Source organism: Talpa europaea, assembly GCF_964194135.1.
Source record: "Talpa europaea genome assembly, chromosome: 3".
NCBI classification, from domain to species: domain Eukaryota; kingdom Metazoa; phylum Chordata; class Mammalia; order Eulipotyphla; family Talpidae; genus Talpa; species Talpa europaea.
In genome coordinates, this window is record NC_140069.1 from 23,919,553 (window position 1) to 23,935,128 (window position 15,576).

General features: G+C 39.5%; 1 protein-coding gene across 2 annotated transcripts in view; it reads right to left on the minus strand.

Annotated features, from left to right (window-relative positions):
* Positions 1-4,054: 4,054 nt before the first annotated feature.
* Positions 4,055-15,576, minus strand: part of ZFPM2 (zinc finger protein, FOG family member 2) — a gene marked incomplete at both ends in the record, with an annotated part of 444,979 nt that continues 433,457 nt past the window's right edge. For both annotated transcript variants that reach the window (XM_084230117.1, XM_084230116.1), the window contains 3 exons: positions 4,055-6,546; positions 8,694-8,918; positions 12,604-12,810. In XM_084230117.1, the coding sequence (XP_084086243.1) occupies positions 4,055-6,546; positions 8,694-8,918; positions 12,604-12,810 (2,924 nt within the window). The remainder of the gene's footprint in view (positions 6,547-8,693; positions 8,919-12,603; positions 12,811-15,576) is intronic.

The window sequence follows — 15,576 nt, forward strand, 5'->3', positions numbered from 1 at the left end:
TATTTTCAGAGAATATTTGAGTCAGACTAATATCAGAGGGAGTAAAGGTAGCTGGAATTTTAGCTGCTTGCTAAAGTTTTCCTTCTAGTTCATGGAGAGAGACATGGGGTCTGGGAGGGGGAGCGGGGGCACATTAAGAGAACAAAGCTCAGATCTCTGGCTTTCACCAGTCAGCTTTGTGACTTTGGGCATTTAGAATTTCTGACCCTGTTTTTGCCTGAAATGAGAAGGGTCTACCAAATTAAAAATGATGTTTACAGTTTCCAAAATAACTTAATTTTCAGTTTTAATTTCAATATTAAAGCATATACATTGAGTTACTTTAAAATCATAACAGGTTTAAACACTCAGCTGTTGCATATTCAAAAGTAATCTTTGCAGATCAACTGTGATTTGATTCTTCTGCCAGCCTAACTTATTTTAGTATAGACCACAACATACAGCTTCCCACCCCGTTAATACAGTGATTGTTACCGTAGTCAAGAGAGGAAGATAGCATAATCCAACATTGCTTTGCCCAAACCAAAAACCAGAAATTCAGGTCCCACTCAATGATATTCTGATTTAGGTCATTTTAATATTCTGCAGAGGATTTAAATGCCATAGAACGACCTGAAGAATTGATATAAACCACTGTTTTTTTTTTTTTTTTACCACCCTTTCTCCACACTATTTAATTGGTATTATGTCCTAAATATTTTCTTGCTGAGCAAGGAACTTTTTTTAATCAGTGAAAGTTGAAGCTCTTTGATTTTCTTTTTGATTTAATTTTCAAATACCTGTTATTATATGACCTGGTACCCAGACTTGTCCTCTGCCATTCACTTGGTGTAGGAGCTCACTACACTTCCCACCCCCCATTTTAGACCATCAATATGACCTAGGTAATCTCCCTCTCTAGCACCTTGGTCTCACACTCTGCTGCCATTCCAACATAATAACTTCATGACTCTTTTTCAGAGGCAATGTACAACACAAGCCCCTAAACCTTGGCCTGGTAGTTTTTGCAATACCAAATCTCTATTTATATATACCTTTATTTTGCTTTCCAATCTGAGCCTCGTTCTTCTGAAGAAATTTTATTTTACTCAATCCTCCACCTGCATAAACTTTAAATTGTATGCTGGTATGCTCTCCACTGCATACAAAGAAATACTGCTTTCTACACCTCTGTTCTACAGGGTCTACTTCTGGTTTGAATGTCCCTATTTTAACCTATACTCTGCTCCCAGGAATATTGGTTAGAACTTACTTTCAACTATACAAACAGTACTTGATATAGTCCTTTGGATATAGGCACAAATATTCCATGGCTTCCAAAAGGACAGGTAGTCTTCCTGAACATCGTTCCCACCTTGGCAGGCCCTAAACTCTTCATATTTCTTTCCCAATTCTTTCATCCCACATTGGTTTTGTTCTTTCTACTCTAATGACTGTCACTCATCCTTCATACCTCGCCCTAGTTTGCCATTTAGTATTTCCCAGCAGTGTCACATATCAGAATCAACTGGACAGATTTTGAAAAGATATTGATTCCCAGAACCCACAGAAAGGAATTTTAAATTGATCTAGTGTGAGAACCAATGTGCCAAAAATATATACACATTTAAAATATGTTCCATTAGGGACGCTAGTAAGGGAACATTATTGTGAAGCAATAATCTGAACTAGATAAATAGCTACTTTAGGTTCTCAATCATATATTATACCTCTTTGCAGTTGTCCCCAAAACAGTCAATACAAACCTAGATGATCAATAAACATTTTGATCACTGATTTTGTTTGTTTTAAAGAAATTAGAGAAAGAAGAGATTGGGGAAGGAAGTCCTCTTACGAATGTCCTGCCAGTTCCTATGAGAGATTTATGCAGCTCTTCACAAACTTGCCAGAGGATCCCCACGTATCTGGAACTTCAAGACAATCCTGCAAAACTCTATTAATCATGTCAGTTCTGTTCATCTCACTGTGTAGTCATTGACTGAAATGGAAAACATCAGTTAAGGTCAAGATTTTACATTTAAAAATAGTTCCTCCCAATAAGCAGCTAGAGAAATGTTCTTGACAACACCCTATTTTTTGTATTTTGCCCTATTACTCATATGTTGTATCATAGCCTAGCACTTTGTTAATTATACTGCCAAATCCAATGAGTATCAGTGTACCCCAACCTATCTGTAAACAGTGTGCCTTCGTCACAGGGAGGGCAACTGCCCTTTGCAAATCAGGCTGTCTCTGAAACTGCAGTAGACTTGGTCTGCCATGATAGGCACTAGTGCCATCTTACCTACCGAATCACACCTCATCATCTCCGGCTAGGCCAGGAGATGGCCATGGCTGGGCCCATTATCTGCTCTCCAGCCTCCTCCACACCAATAGGCCAGCCTCTGGAGTGTACAAATGGGATGTGTGAAATCTCTTGTTTTTTATATATTACGAGTATGGGATTTATGCATCTTTCCTCACCAGAGTCTACTCACCAGTCTTCTTCACTGTCCCTCAAAACACAAACCTCTCTCTCTCGTAAGCTCTACTAAAAAGTTGAGTGTATTGGATCCACATTTGTGCCAGTTTTTGTGCACAAGGTTTTTAAGTCTGTTAGACACTCAGGAAATTGTTATTTTTCAGTGCTATGGGGGAAAGTGGGGTGGAGAACAGAGTGCTTATTTTTTGTAGTTACATTAAAAAACTTTTCTATAGACAGTCTCTGACTTATCATAGTTCAACTTTTGATTTTTCAACTCTAAGATGCTGTGAAAGCGATATGCATTAGAAAGCATGGCACTGCTTCTCTCAGGCAAACTGCAGTTCCCAGTCAGCTGTTTTGACTTACGATAGGTTTACACCGCTGCAGTGCCATTGTGGAAGATATGTAGTTCCATAGCCTGAGTCTCCAGTTCCTTTTAATACAATAAGTTATATTCATAAGGCTTTGTCATCATGTTACTACAGCTATTCAGTGCTGTTCTGAACCTATTTTCATTACAAAGAATAGGTATATAAGGCTTGCCGTATATTTTAAAGGAAAAAAAATGCCAAAGTTCTCCAACAATCTGGAATTTTATTCCATCCATATACATGCATAGTAACAACATTTGTTGAGAAATTATTTCTATCAGAAGTAGAACATTATCTTTGTGATCACCAGGTGCAGTATTGCTACTCTTATGTTTAAATAGATCTTATATATGAATTAAATTCATACTTGCAGCATTGAGTTTAGGGTTTCGATTTAGACTGTGCCTTTCAAAAGATAAAACTGATTAATACTACCTCATTACTTACAATACTGCTTCCAGTAATTTTGTTCATTCTTTATAAAGTATTGCATTTAACAGCAAAGGTTTAAAAATTGAGACAAAGCTGCATCAGCGAAAGAAAATACAAGTACTATACAAGAAAAAAATTGCCATCTTCATTTAACATACATGTTTAAGATTAAGAAAATGGACAGAAACATACAGCTACATACAAATGCAAAGCCTAGTGACTAAGAGACTGTATCTGCTAAAATATAAAGTGCAAATGGAGCCTGATTATCCAAGAATTGAAATCTTAAGGCGAACTTACAGCACGTGTATTTAGAATATCTTTGCAAGTTATATTTTAGCATATACATATATCTGCAACAGCATATAAGAAGAAATCAAGATACACAAGTGCTTTTGAAGCTATTTCTAAAATGCTCTTCTGTATTGTTGTGACTATTTTCTTTAAAAGCTACTATACAGTGCAAACCATATGTGCTACACAATAACTATACAATAACATTACAAATGACTTTAATATAAAGTTTTTAAATAAAAAATAACATAACCACAGCTATGAATACTGCTGGTAAAATAAATTAATTTTTTTTTGAAAATGGCACCAATAATACACTTTACTAATGGACTGTAATGAAATTACACCATAAGTCTTCAACTCAGCCATAATGAATTATCTCCTGATTGCCCAGATATAATTCAAATAGCTTTTGTTGTTGTTTTTTTCTGAACTGGTTGGAACAACATACTAAACACTGGTACCAAAGGTGACTCATGTTAATATAGTTATTTCACTTGACGTGTTCCGCAGCATGTGACGAACAGTAAAACTTCTTGTGAGTTATAAAGTTTGAAAGGTTGTTGAACTGAATATCACACAGCCGGCAGTATTTCCCACTGGTGGGGGCCTGGGAGGAGCCGTTCACCCCCTTTGCTATGCTAGACAACTGTTCCTCTGCAGAGGGAATTCCGGGCGACACGTTCTCATTTGCAGCTAAGGGGTTCTCAGAGATCCAAGAGGGGGATTTGTGGCCATCTTCATGCTGGGGATTCTGGGAAATGTTCTCTTGCTGCGGGTTGGCAGCCGGTCTCTCTTCTGGTTTCAGTCCACCATTAACTATTACCATGCCTCTATTTTTGGGTAACAACGGCAGAGCATCTTTCTTCAGCACTGCACACCCATTTGAGGAAGCCTGGCCTTTGGGAGACTCATTTTCTGTGTTTGTGCTTTGCTCGATGTCAGCGTTATGGATGACAAGAGAACCAGAAATATAATCACTTGGCTTTATTCCATAATATGGAGAAAGCTGGTCGGCCCCCTTTGCTTTCTTTATTGCTCCAGGGTAAAGGCATTGTGGAAGAAACAAATGTTTGTTTTCTTCTTTTGTAGCGATGAGCTGAGCGGCTTCACTGAAGACTTTCAGGCCTTGCAGGGTGGCTAAGTGGGATGAAAATAAGTTTCCATTGGGGGAAGGCTGCTTCAGATTCCCATTTTTCTCACATTTAATTATGCTTCTTTCATAGCTAACATCAGGGCTGTTGCGTTCGCTTTCTGGATTTGGAAACACTTTGCTTTCGAGTTGGCCCAGGTCGTTACGCTGATGTGCAGTGACCGGGCAGAAATTCTGCTTGTGGGCCAGGTAGTTTTCCACCTTGTTGAAGCTGATCTTGCACACTGTGCACTCGTGGTAGTCCAGCAGCCTCTTGGGGGACGTAGTCGTCCGCTCGGACTGGGGTAAACACTTTTTGCTGAGATCTATGGGCACATCCATCTCCAGGCAAGACACGCTGGAATGGCTGGTATCGCATTTGGAAACCGGAACACATTTGTTGATAGTCAGAGAAGTTTCCAAGTGCTTTGAGACAATTCCTGGAAAGATATCACATCTGGGGTGGTAGCACTCTCCTAGGCCTTCTGTGGGTTCTTGAGTGGAGGTGCAAGGATTGCTGAGGTTGGCTACGTCAAGAAATCGCTGCTGGACCAGGGGAGGCCTCTGCTCCTGCTCCGGCAGGCACATCTCATACATCTTCCTCCGCTTGCGTGTGCGCATGTTTCTCTGCATGGCAGGCACTTTGTTGGAAGCAGATCTTTTTAGCGGAGGGTCGTGGCGCGTGGCGCAATAATACTGTTTGTGGACCATGTAGGTTTCGTGCCGGCTGAAGGTAATATTGCAAGCTTCACAGGTGGTCTTATTTGGGTCACTCTCCCCATCCACTAAGGGGACACTGGGATTTTTCACATCGACAGGTTTTCCGTTAATTTTATCGTCGTTGCTATTGGAGGTGGAGAGCTTCTTAGCTTGAGTGGAAAAGTCCTTGTCATGGCCCTTCCCATTTGGCCCAATTAAATCTAAAACAGTGGAAGAATTGATGCATGATGTTTGAAGCAGTGGATTCTCAGGATCGGCTGAATGAGTGGCTGGGTTGAGAAGGTTTAAGGAGGTCTGGCCCGTGTTGGGACTCACGGCCTCAGGCATCTTTTCTGAAACGCCAGGGAACTCTGGGGACTTGGCCATCTGCTGCCATCGGCTGCTGCAGTAGTGTTTTTTGTGCACTAGATAATTATCCAAGTTATTGAATGTTATATTACACTCAAAACAAGTGGCCCCCTTGGGCATCAAGGGGCTATAAATGACGGGAGGGTAGCTGCTGCTTCCGTGCCTCAGTCGCCGATGTACCAGTTCAGACATCTTGGCTAAGATCTCTGAAGCTTGAGGAACCATTGTGATATCTTGAGGAAAAGCAAACTGAGACAGGAAAGGTCCCACAGGAAAAGAAGGCCCGATATTAGGCTGCACTGGAGAGGAGGCGAGTCTTGGACTAGAGGGCTCAGACTTTATTTTCGTGTAAGAAAAGCTTTGTTTATTGGTCGTGGGCTGTATCTCGGGTCTCTGGTTAGTGAGAAAGAGCTGAGTCTTTTTCTCACACTTGTCCAGCTCCGTGTCGGAGCTCGCATCTTTAGTCTGCATGGCCTTTTGGCCCTGGGGGAGTTCACTTCTGGGCATCAAGTCTGAGGCTGGCTGTAAGCTGTCTTCCGTTGCACTTGGAGAGTGTTCCATGTCACCTTCTCTGGGAAGTTTACTGCCAGAGACATGGAGCTCCTGGTGCTGCAATAACTCCCTCTGAGTCTGGAAGCCAAAGTGGCAGTGATTGCATCGGAAGGCAGCTTGAGTGAGATGGGAGAACAGGTGTTGGTGAAAGTTGATCACAGAATCAGCAGTGTAGCTACAGACGGTGCATTTTAAACTAGCACCAGGGGGGAGGAATTCTTCCATTTTCACTCCTGGAGGGACATACAAAATAAGAATACTGAGAACTGCACATACTGGCTTTCTAATGCTAAGGACCTTTACAAATGACCTAGTATCTTCAACACAGCAGGAATAAATTGAAATCATTCAGACTCTCATTTGTGATATTAACATTGTTTTTCTTGTGACATGATTTGCCATGTGTGATAATAGTAATAGCACTTTATGGTTCTCAAAGCACTTTCATGGGTATTATCACATCGCAGTGGGTGAGGCATCACTGTCTCCATTCCACAGATCAGGAAAGAAATTCAAAGGGACTATGGGAATGGATTATGGTAATAAAACTCTTAAGTGATGGAGCCATGCCCAAACCTCAGATTTTATAATTTCTAATCTATCCATCTACTCACTATAACCCTAGGCTCTGCAATAGGAAGAAGGGGCATTCATTTGAGTTCCTATTGATAATCTCCATGTAAATCATATAATGCTCAGTGCACTAGATTAGGTTTTGTTTTTTACAAATAATACAATAGGAGCCATTTTGTAAAGTAATTAATAACCTCATAATTTATCTTTGGTATATATCTAGGATTTTATTCATTGGTTTTGCCTTACCTGCCTTATCTCTACCCTGTGCTGATATTCAGCTGGCAGGTGCCAATACAGTACTATAGTCCGTTAGCACCTACATCCCTGCTGATGGAGCTCTGCCTATTCTAGTCAGTCATTAAATATTTTGAATATCATCATTAACTGTGATTAGTAAATATCCTTAAATCAAATTTAGTTCCCATTTTTTGGCATATGGTTAAATCAGGCTTGGCTCATTCTCTCTGCACTTCACACTAAAATGAGAATTGCCATTTGTATTTGTGAACTAAAAAATGGCAGAGAAAACCTAGTTCTGTCATCATATAAGGAGACTTTTTATCCCTGTCTCCTTAACCAATCCAATATTCATTTTCCCATTTAGTTGAAAATATCCCTTTGTCATTTGTTTCTGTTTTTGTTTTATACATAACTTTGCTCACCATTCAAGACAACCAGTCTGTCTGTGTTTCTTCAGCCTTATCACCTACATAAAAGCAGCTCATTTGAAGGGAAGGCAAAGAGAATGAGTAGAAAGGAATTGCCTATTTTTACAGGTTCAAAGACAAAAACTTGCACTCTGCTAATGTGTTGGAGATGGGAGCCAGTTTTTAAAAACTCAGTACCTATTTCAGATTTTAATAATTCAACCCAAGTGAAAGCAGAGGAGGAAATCACCCAGAAGTGTCCTATAAGCTTTGTGTTACAGGGGCTGAAGAGCTGTGCTTCCCAAACTCTGGTTTGTCCCATTCAAGAGTGTCCCTAGAAATATTCAAAGTTAATGTAATTCTGCATATTTAATTATCAATTTTAAAAATATATATGGAAATTAGAGTACGATATGATGGCACAAACAACTGGTCATACAATCCCAGAATAAAATGTAATAGTTGTCACCTTACTGTTAAGAGTGGACTTTTAAAAAAAACCTTGTTTTCAGCCTAAGTTTTCTGAAGGAATTTTAAAACCTAACATTAAAATCATTTTTTGTCATAAGAATTAATTAAGCTCTTATGATGCACATTTGGGAAGTCAAGAGCATTTTATAGATCCATATTTAAAAGTTAATTCCTCTCAAGTGTGATTGTAATTGGATCTATCAAAATAACAGCTTTATTTCGATTCAGTAAATACTTGTTTTTATGTCCCTACTGTTTATTCCCTGCCATGTGGGAAACAGTATGGTCAGTGTCCCAAGATCACTTAACACTTAAATCAGTGAATATTAATGACAATACCAGGGTAGTGAGACTTTCTAAAATAATGCTGTTTTACTTCAGTTGAAAAAATAGAATGATTTGGTACTACAGTTGTTAGAAAAGAACTCAGCCCTAGGTCCTTTGAGTAGAACTGACTGATTTAAGTGACATAAGACACTAACCAACTGGTCCAGCAAGTTTGACTTTGATTTTACAATTTTACACACACACACACACACACACAAACACACATGCATATGCAACATATGTATGTATGTATGTATGTATGTATGTATGTACACCTGTATGCATGTATATATACCTGCATATGCACAGAGGAAAAACAGTATCTTCTAGAGCAAAGAAGAGATAAGGGAAGCACTTACCACTGTGTGAATTCAAGTGCATTTCTAGAGCTCGGGCATTTGAAAAGCTCTTGGTACACTGTGGGAAAGGGCACAGACTAGAAATCTGAGGAGCACTGTCTTCATTTTCTTCTGACACTGGCGCAGCCTCCCTTTGCCTGCCACTGCAGTAGTACATCAAATGCGCTTGCAGATTTCGCTCACTTCGATACCAGATGCCACAGGACTTGCAAGGGAATATGTCCTCTGCAGGCAAAGACATAGGGACATGTTAGCTGCTGCCCATTTAGCACCAGCCATGGATAAAGGAGCATTTAGTTCATTTTTTCTCAGAGACTGCTCTCAGGGTCTGAATGGGTCTGAATTAGGCAACTGGATAGTGATGAGTGCTGACTCCGGTGTTGTTCCAATGTCAGGACTAAACTTTTAAAAAAATGTTACATTCAATACAATTTACCTTCTTACAGATCCTTTAGAAAGTGGCATTGTAGGATATCCTAACATGAAGACCACAAAAGATTAAATTTAACTGGTTTACACTGTGTTTGTGACTTAGAAAAACAAACATTTATGAATAGCAATGTGAATTGGTTTATCTGATTGATTAAAAGGCAAAGACCTAATGGTTAAACGAGAGTTCTGATGTCCATTCCTAACATCCCTTATTCATTTAATAAAACAATTACAGAATGCATGCTGGGTGTAAAACAAAATGAAAAGAACAAATACTGGTTGTTAAAGAGCTTACAGTCTCCTGGAGTTGAAAGCAAGTGGTCAGATAATTACATTAGAATGTGATGACTACTCAGACAGAGGTTATTTGGAGAGAGGTTTGGACATGTATAAAAGACACAAGGCTGGTATAAGAAGTCGCCTGGTGAAGGGGTGGGGGTGAAAAAAGGTTTAGTTGCGATTTGAAAGATGAACTTAAGCTAGTCAGGTGAAGATGGTTGGGCCTTCCTGGCCACAGGAATAACCCAAGGTCAGTCACCGGGGCCTGAGAGAGGCCTCCATTAAAGGCTGGGAGGCTGCTGTGTACAGCTCAGGCAGGGGGTTTGATGGGGACTGGGAGAGGTAGGTTTTTAAAGGCAGAGACAGACTATCAAAGACACTGTAGGTTCTCTTAAGAAGTTTAGATTTTTATCTCTATAACTATGAACAATCACTCATTCATTCTAAACAAAAGATTGTCGGAATCAGATACTGTAGAATCATAGCAATGGAATCATGTTTTAAAGGTTGTGAATTTGCAAAAGATGACTGATGGCCAGTATGAAGCAACTGAAGTAGCTAAGTGAAAGAGTTTGAAGTATAGCTAATACTCATATACTATTTATTTATAGTATACTATGTATTTTCTTATATATGCTCATGGCAACTTCTCTGCATGTGTATTTTCTCCTTCCTTCACTTAGAGGTGAGGGATTGAAATTGAGTAACTTGCCCATGATCACATAATTGGATGAACTAGAACTGGAAGCCAGTGTGAACACCCTTCCACAATGCCTGATGGCAAGGGGACAGAGAGGGAGAAAGGTGGTACTGAGACAGTAGAGCTGACTGGACATGATGACTGCTATTTTGCAATTAAGATGCTAGACAGAAGGTAACATTTCTCCTCGATGCCTAGGCTGCTTGTTAGCATTTCTGTGTGAGTAATGTCTCATTCATCACTCCAGGGAGCAGATGACAGAGGTGATGAATGTGGGCTAGGCAGGCATAGGGGGACCAAATTTGACACTGTAGTGTATAAACCTGGCACTTCTGTGGTGAAAGGGGGCAGCAACCAGAGTTATTCCAATACTACTATAAATTGGGGCTGATTCAGGCCCACTGGGGCATATAGTCACAGTAGCTATGTGGAATTTGATATTTCTGTGTGAAATGCTGAGGAACATAGTAAAAACAGAGCTGGATTTGTGATTTGCAAATTGGTGATGTGTAGTTGCTTATGGACACCATGATGGTGAGGATGGCAGATTAGGGAGATCATGAAGAGGAGATCAGGAGAAAACTAAAGACCAAATTTGAGCGAATGAGTAGTAAGGTCAACAAGTACAATATAGAATTTAAAAATAAAATTAAAATTTAAGACTATATACTAGTACTCATTAGTTAGCCCATCCCACTCAAGTTATTTAGTAAAGTGTCCGTTTAAGCAGGATGAATTTTACTGATTAGGTAATTTCAGAATGAGAATGAAGGTTATATGCACTTATGCTATTCTTTGGAATAGTGATCTTGCTACAAAAACAAAGAGTTTAAAACCAAATATAATTAGAAATAATAGATTGGGGATTCACAATAATATGGTGTCTCTGGGTAACAAAATCCTTTTGCCTTGAATTCAAGTCAGGACCATATTATTTTAAGTTTCTTAGGCTATGAATCAAAGATCCAGTAAGAAAGTAACTACACTGACATTAAGAAATCCAATAATACTAGCTCCTGTTAGGTGCACTGGATCTACTGGTTGGATGCAGAATAATTCCAGATAAACTGAAAATTTCTTTAAAGGATACTAGCAGAGCAAGAATGGAAATATTGAATATTTTCTAATATTGAGATATTGTAATACCTAGATTTATTTTCTTCATCATTCAGAATCTTGGGGACTTTCAAGGACATTTTGATTAAAACAATTATGCTCAGTGAAATAAGAGAGAGAAAATGAAATACCTTATGATTCCCCTCATGTGGAAGATGAAGATGTAAGAACAAATGAACAAACAAACCAAAAACATATTCTTAGATTATAAGGATAAAATAGTGATTATCAGATGGGAAACAAAAGGGGTGGGCAAAATGGGTATAGTTAATGGGATGTATGGTGGTGGATAGAAATTAGACTTTAAGTGGCAGTCACAAAGTAGCATATTACTACCTGCACCTGAATTGGAGGGCAGTCTTTGAAGACAGGGCCCTTAAGTCATCCAACCTGATGCTCTCTCCAAGTAGATATGACAGAATTGAATTGATTTCTCTGAAACCATGGTGTCCAAGGATTGCTTGGAAAAGCCTCGACACACCCATTTGTTGTGCCCAAGGTCAGCAGACTTAGCGAGCATAGCCTCTAAGAACCCAAAGACAGCGGATGCAAACACAAAAGGGAGTTTATTTCAGACTTGAATCCGGGCTCATGGCACCTACCAATGCAGTGGCAGATAGCGAGAGCCCTGAACAAAGGAAGCAGGGGTCTTTTAATAAGGTTAAATTATGCTGGCAGTTACTCATTGGCTACAAGGATGCATTCTCCAACTTTGCCCGGCTATCATTCTAAGCTGACTGGCCTGCCCAGCTATCATTCTAAGCTGCATTCTATGCAGCTCCAGCCTGCAGCTCCAATTACAGCAAGTTCGACCTCATTGGTGGCCAAGGGCGAGGGTGGAGTGAGGGTCGAAACTGTGGAAACTATCTCTGGAATGCAGTCTTTCCAGGGACAGCAAAACCTAAAATTCTAAAATGGCAGTTACACACAAAATGACAAAGCAATGGCTAAGAATACTTATGCTTGGTTCCACACATTAGAATTAGGTTCAAGAAACAAACAATGCAGGTTTAACACAGTTCCAAAATTATGCTACTATGAAAGCTTCAATGAAAGCTATTGGCTTCTTATAGCTAAAGCATCCCTAAAAGCTGTGCAACTAGTCTAGAATTTGTGTGTGTGTGTCTTTCAGGAATCCAACCTGAAATGAATGAAGTGGGTTTTTTGTTTGTTTGTTTTTTTTTACTATTCCCATGAGAAATGATTACTCTCTCTTTCTCTTCTCTCTCTCTCTCTCTTAAAGTTAGGGGAAAAGATAAAAATCACAACATTGGAGAAAAAGTGTGTTCCTAATTACCTGTCAGAAGACACTTTTTTCCTCTCCCATAAATACCCACCCCCACTACAAAGCTATTGTACTGGGCCATTGCACTTAGCACTTACTGTTGACAATAGCTGTAGGCAAAATAGAAGCCATGGCAGCTTGCTGAGGAAGCAGCTGAATTGAGTCCAGCAGGCGTGCCGGGTACATCCCTTCTGTAAGAGTCATTTGACTGGCAGCTTGTAGCCTTGAGTCAAAATCCACCACAAAGGCAATTAGCTCTTCACCCTCAGAGATGGCCTTTGTAGTTGTGCACCAAAGTTGACCCCCTATTAAGAAAAAAGAAAAAGATAGAATTGACAATGAATGCTCCAGTCTGATGTACAATGGACTGCTGTCAACAGCACCTTCTCATGTTTTTCACATCAGTTTCTACTGGGATGGAGTGTTTTATCAAGACAACAGTTGTATTCTTCTTCCCTCTTATGTGGAGAATTCTATTCCTTACCTTAAATGATTATTCGGTCACCAGCAGAAGGAGAAGGCAAAGAGCCAAGTATAGATAAAGTCTGTCGAGTTTTTTCAATGGTTTGCCGCTGGTCTTGCCTTCATCGGCAGCCATGCTATTATAAGATAGAGTGCCTAAGGCATGGGATGGCTCTCTGACCTGAGAAATTCATTTCAGGTGAACTTGAGAAGTTACTCTTTGTGTTCCTTCTGGAACCAAAAACTTACTTCTTTGTCTCTCCCACCCTCCCTCAAACAAGCTCTCTGAAAATACTTTCATTATATCAATACCAGCTCCCTAAAATTGTAAAATAAGTTAACAAAAGCTCCAAAAAAAATCTAGAAAAGTTAAAATGAAATTCTGGTTACTTTTGCCCTCTTTATGTCTGCTGCCATATACACATATATGTCTAATTGATCTTTATTGAGTGATCTTTACTTATATAATATTTCTTATAATGTAGCTTCTTTATCTTGGTTTACCCTCATTGAACTTCCTGAAAAGAAGATATGCCAAAGATCCTTTTCAAAAAGGCTTATTTAAATAAAGATTTGTTTAAATGAAAAGAACTCTTTTCTTCAAACACTAAGATATACCCTGGCTCGGCACGGCAGATGAACACGTGAGGTGCATTAAAAAGAAAATTAACTATGCAAGTACATCTTCTAATGTATTGGAATGCGATAGGGAATGCTCATTTATTCAACATGTTTAGACAAGCAAAGCACTTATATTTTGTTATCTACACTCTCAGGCCTAGATATGTATCCTATACAGTTATGCCTGAAATAATGTGGCATACTTGATATGTTATAAAGCTTTTTTCTCATTGTGTATACATTGCAAAGCTATAGATTGTACTCATTAAGCAAGTAAAAATTGTACCCATTCCGATAAGTAATATTGCTCTGTTTATCGTTCAGCATAACTGTCTTTTCAGCTGCAGTTCATTTATTCCACCCTCAAAGAGATCGTAGTTTTTAAACAACTTGTAGTAAAAATCTGGTGGCAATGATAACAAGAGCATATGATATGGCAGAGTTGCACAGAAGAACTAGGACATTGTTTTAAAAAAAACTTTGGACAATTAATTAAGCCAGCTGATTACATTTTAAAGGTAAGCAAACAAAAGACTCTCCATAAGAGAACATATTTGTGAAAGAAATAAAACAGGTTCCAGACCTCAAATGTGTGTCAAAATTTCAAAGGAAAACACAAATACAGACTATAAGAAACCAGAAAACAAAATGTTTTTGACTTGGTAAAATATCTAAAAGTATATAAGTTTACCACAGTGGAGAAACAGATTCACTTTGGCATCGGTTTATTTATTTACAAATATGGAAGCAAAACAGCCATCATCAGATTAGCACTGGAAAGTGCCCAGTGGGGTGTTTCTGCTGGGGTCACTTCTTCCTCTGGAAAGCTTCTGCAGCTGCTCTGTCTTCTCTGATGTGTATGCAGATCCACACTACTTACAGCTGTAGACAAGGGGCATCATTTGCCCCTTATCTTTCCTCTGGGATACGGTTTTTTAAGTAATAGAGAGGTGGGAAGGGCAGAGCAAGGCACTACAATTCAGGTTAACTTCTTTTTAGCCTGATCTTTTGGTGTCACTGGATTTCAGTGGTGAATTGAATGACTTACATTATTGGTGATAATCTAGCACTTTTGATAAACTAACATGATTGGTAATTTCAGCTATGGGTATCTTTTACAAAATGAAAGTTTTTTGTTTTTTTTTTAAAGATTTATTTATTTTTATACAAGGGCTGGGGTACAGGCCAGAGGTGCAGGAGGGTGAGAGGATTCACCAGAGACAGAGTGGGGAACAGAACAGGCAGACTGACGAAATACACTGCTGAGGGGAGCAGCAGGTGAGACAGGAGAGATCTGCTGCTCCATGTGGGATTCTCACCGGCCGGCCAGGATTGAACCTGTACTGCGCAGACTGCAGATAGCTTCACAGTGCGGCGCTCAACATGCCGTGTCATCAGGGAGGTCCAAAATGAAAGTTTTGAGCTCAGTTAAACAGGAGAAATTAAAATTCCAGGGAAGTTGCCACTGAATGCTGATCTTTGTCATCACAACAATGAACTAAAAAGCAGGATACGCTCTAACTATGAACGCAAAAGATGCCATAAATAAATAAAATTCACAAATAATAAATGCAAAGAAAAGTAAGCAAAAGAGACTTGTGCATACTTTTAAACAGCTTGGGAGTTGTAATACAGGTCATATATATCTGTGTTTTCAGCCATATTCAGTTTCATACTTTATTATCTTTATCATTTAATCTTTTAAGGTTTAGTCAGAGCACATCGTCTTCAAAGGCTGAATGAGACTGAAAATGAAGACTTGATGGGCCTCCCTGGTGGTTCAGGGGTTAAGATGCAACTTATGAAGCTAGCTGCAGCCACTGCAGCAGGAGTTCAATACCCAGCCAGGGAGCTACCCACATGGTGCAGAAGACCTCTCCTGTCTCACCTGCTGCTCCCCTCAGCAGTATATTTCAGTCAGTCTGCCTGTTCTGTTCCCCACTCTGTCTCTGGTGAATCCTCTCCACCCCCACAACTCTGGCCTGCAC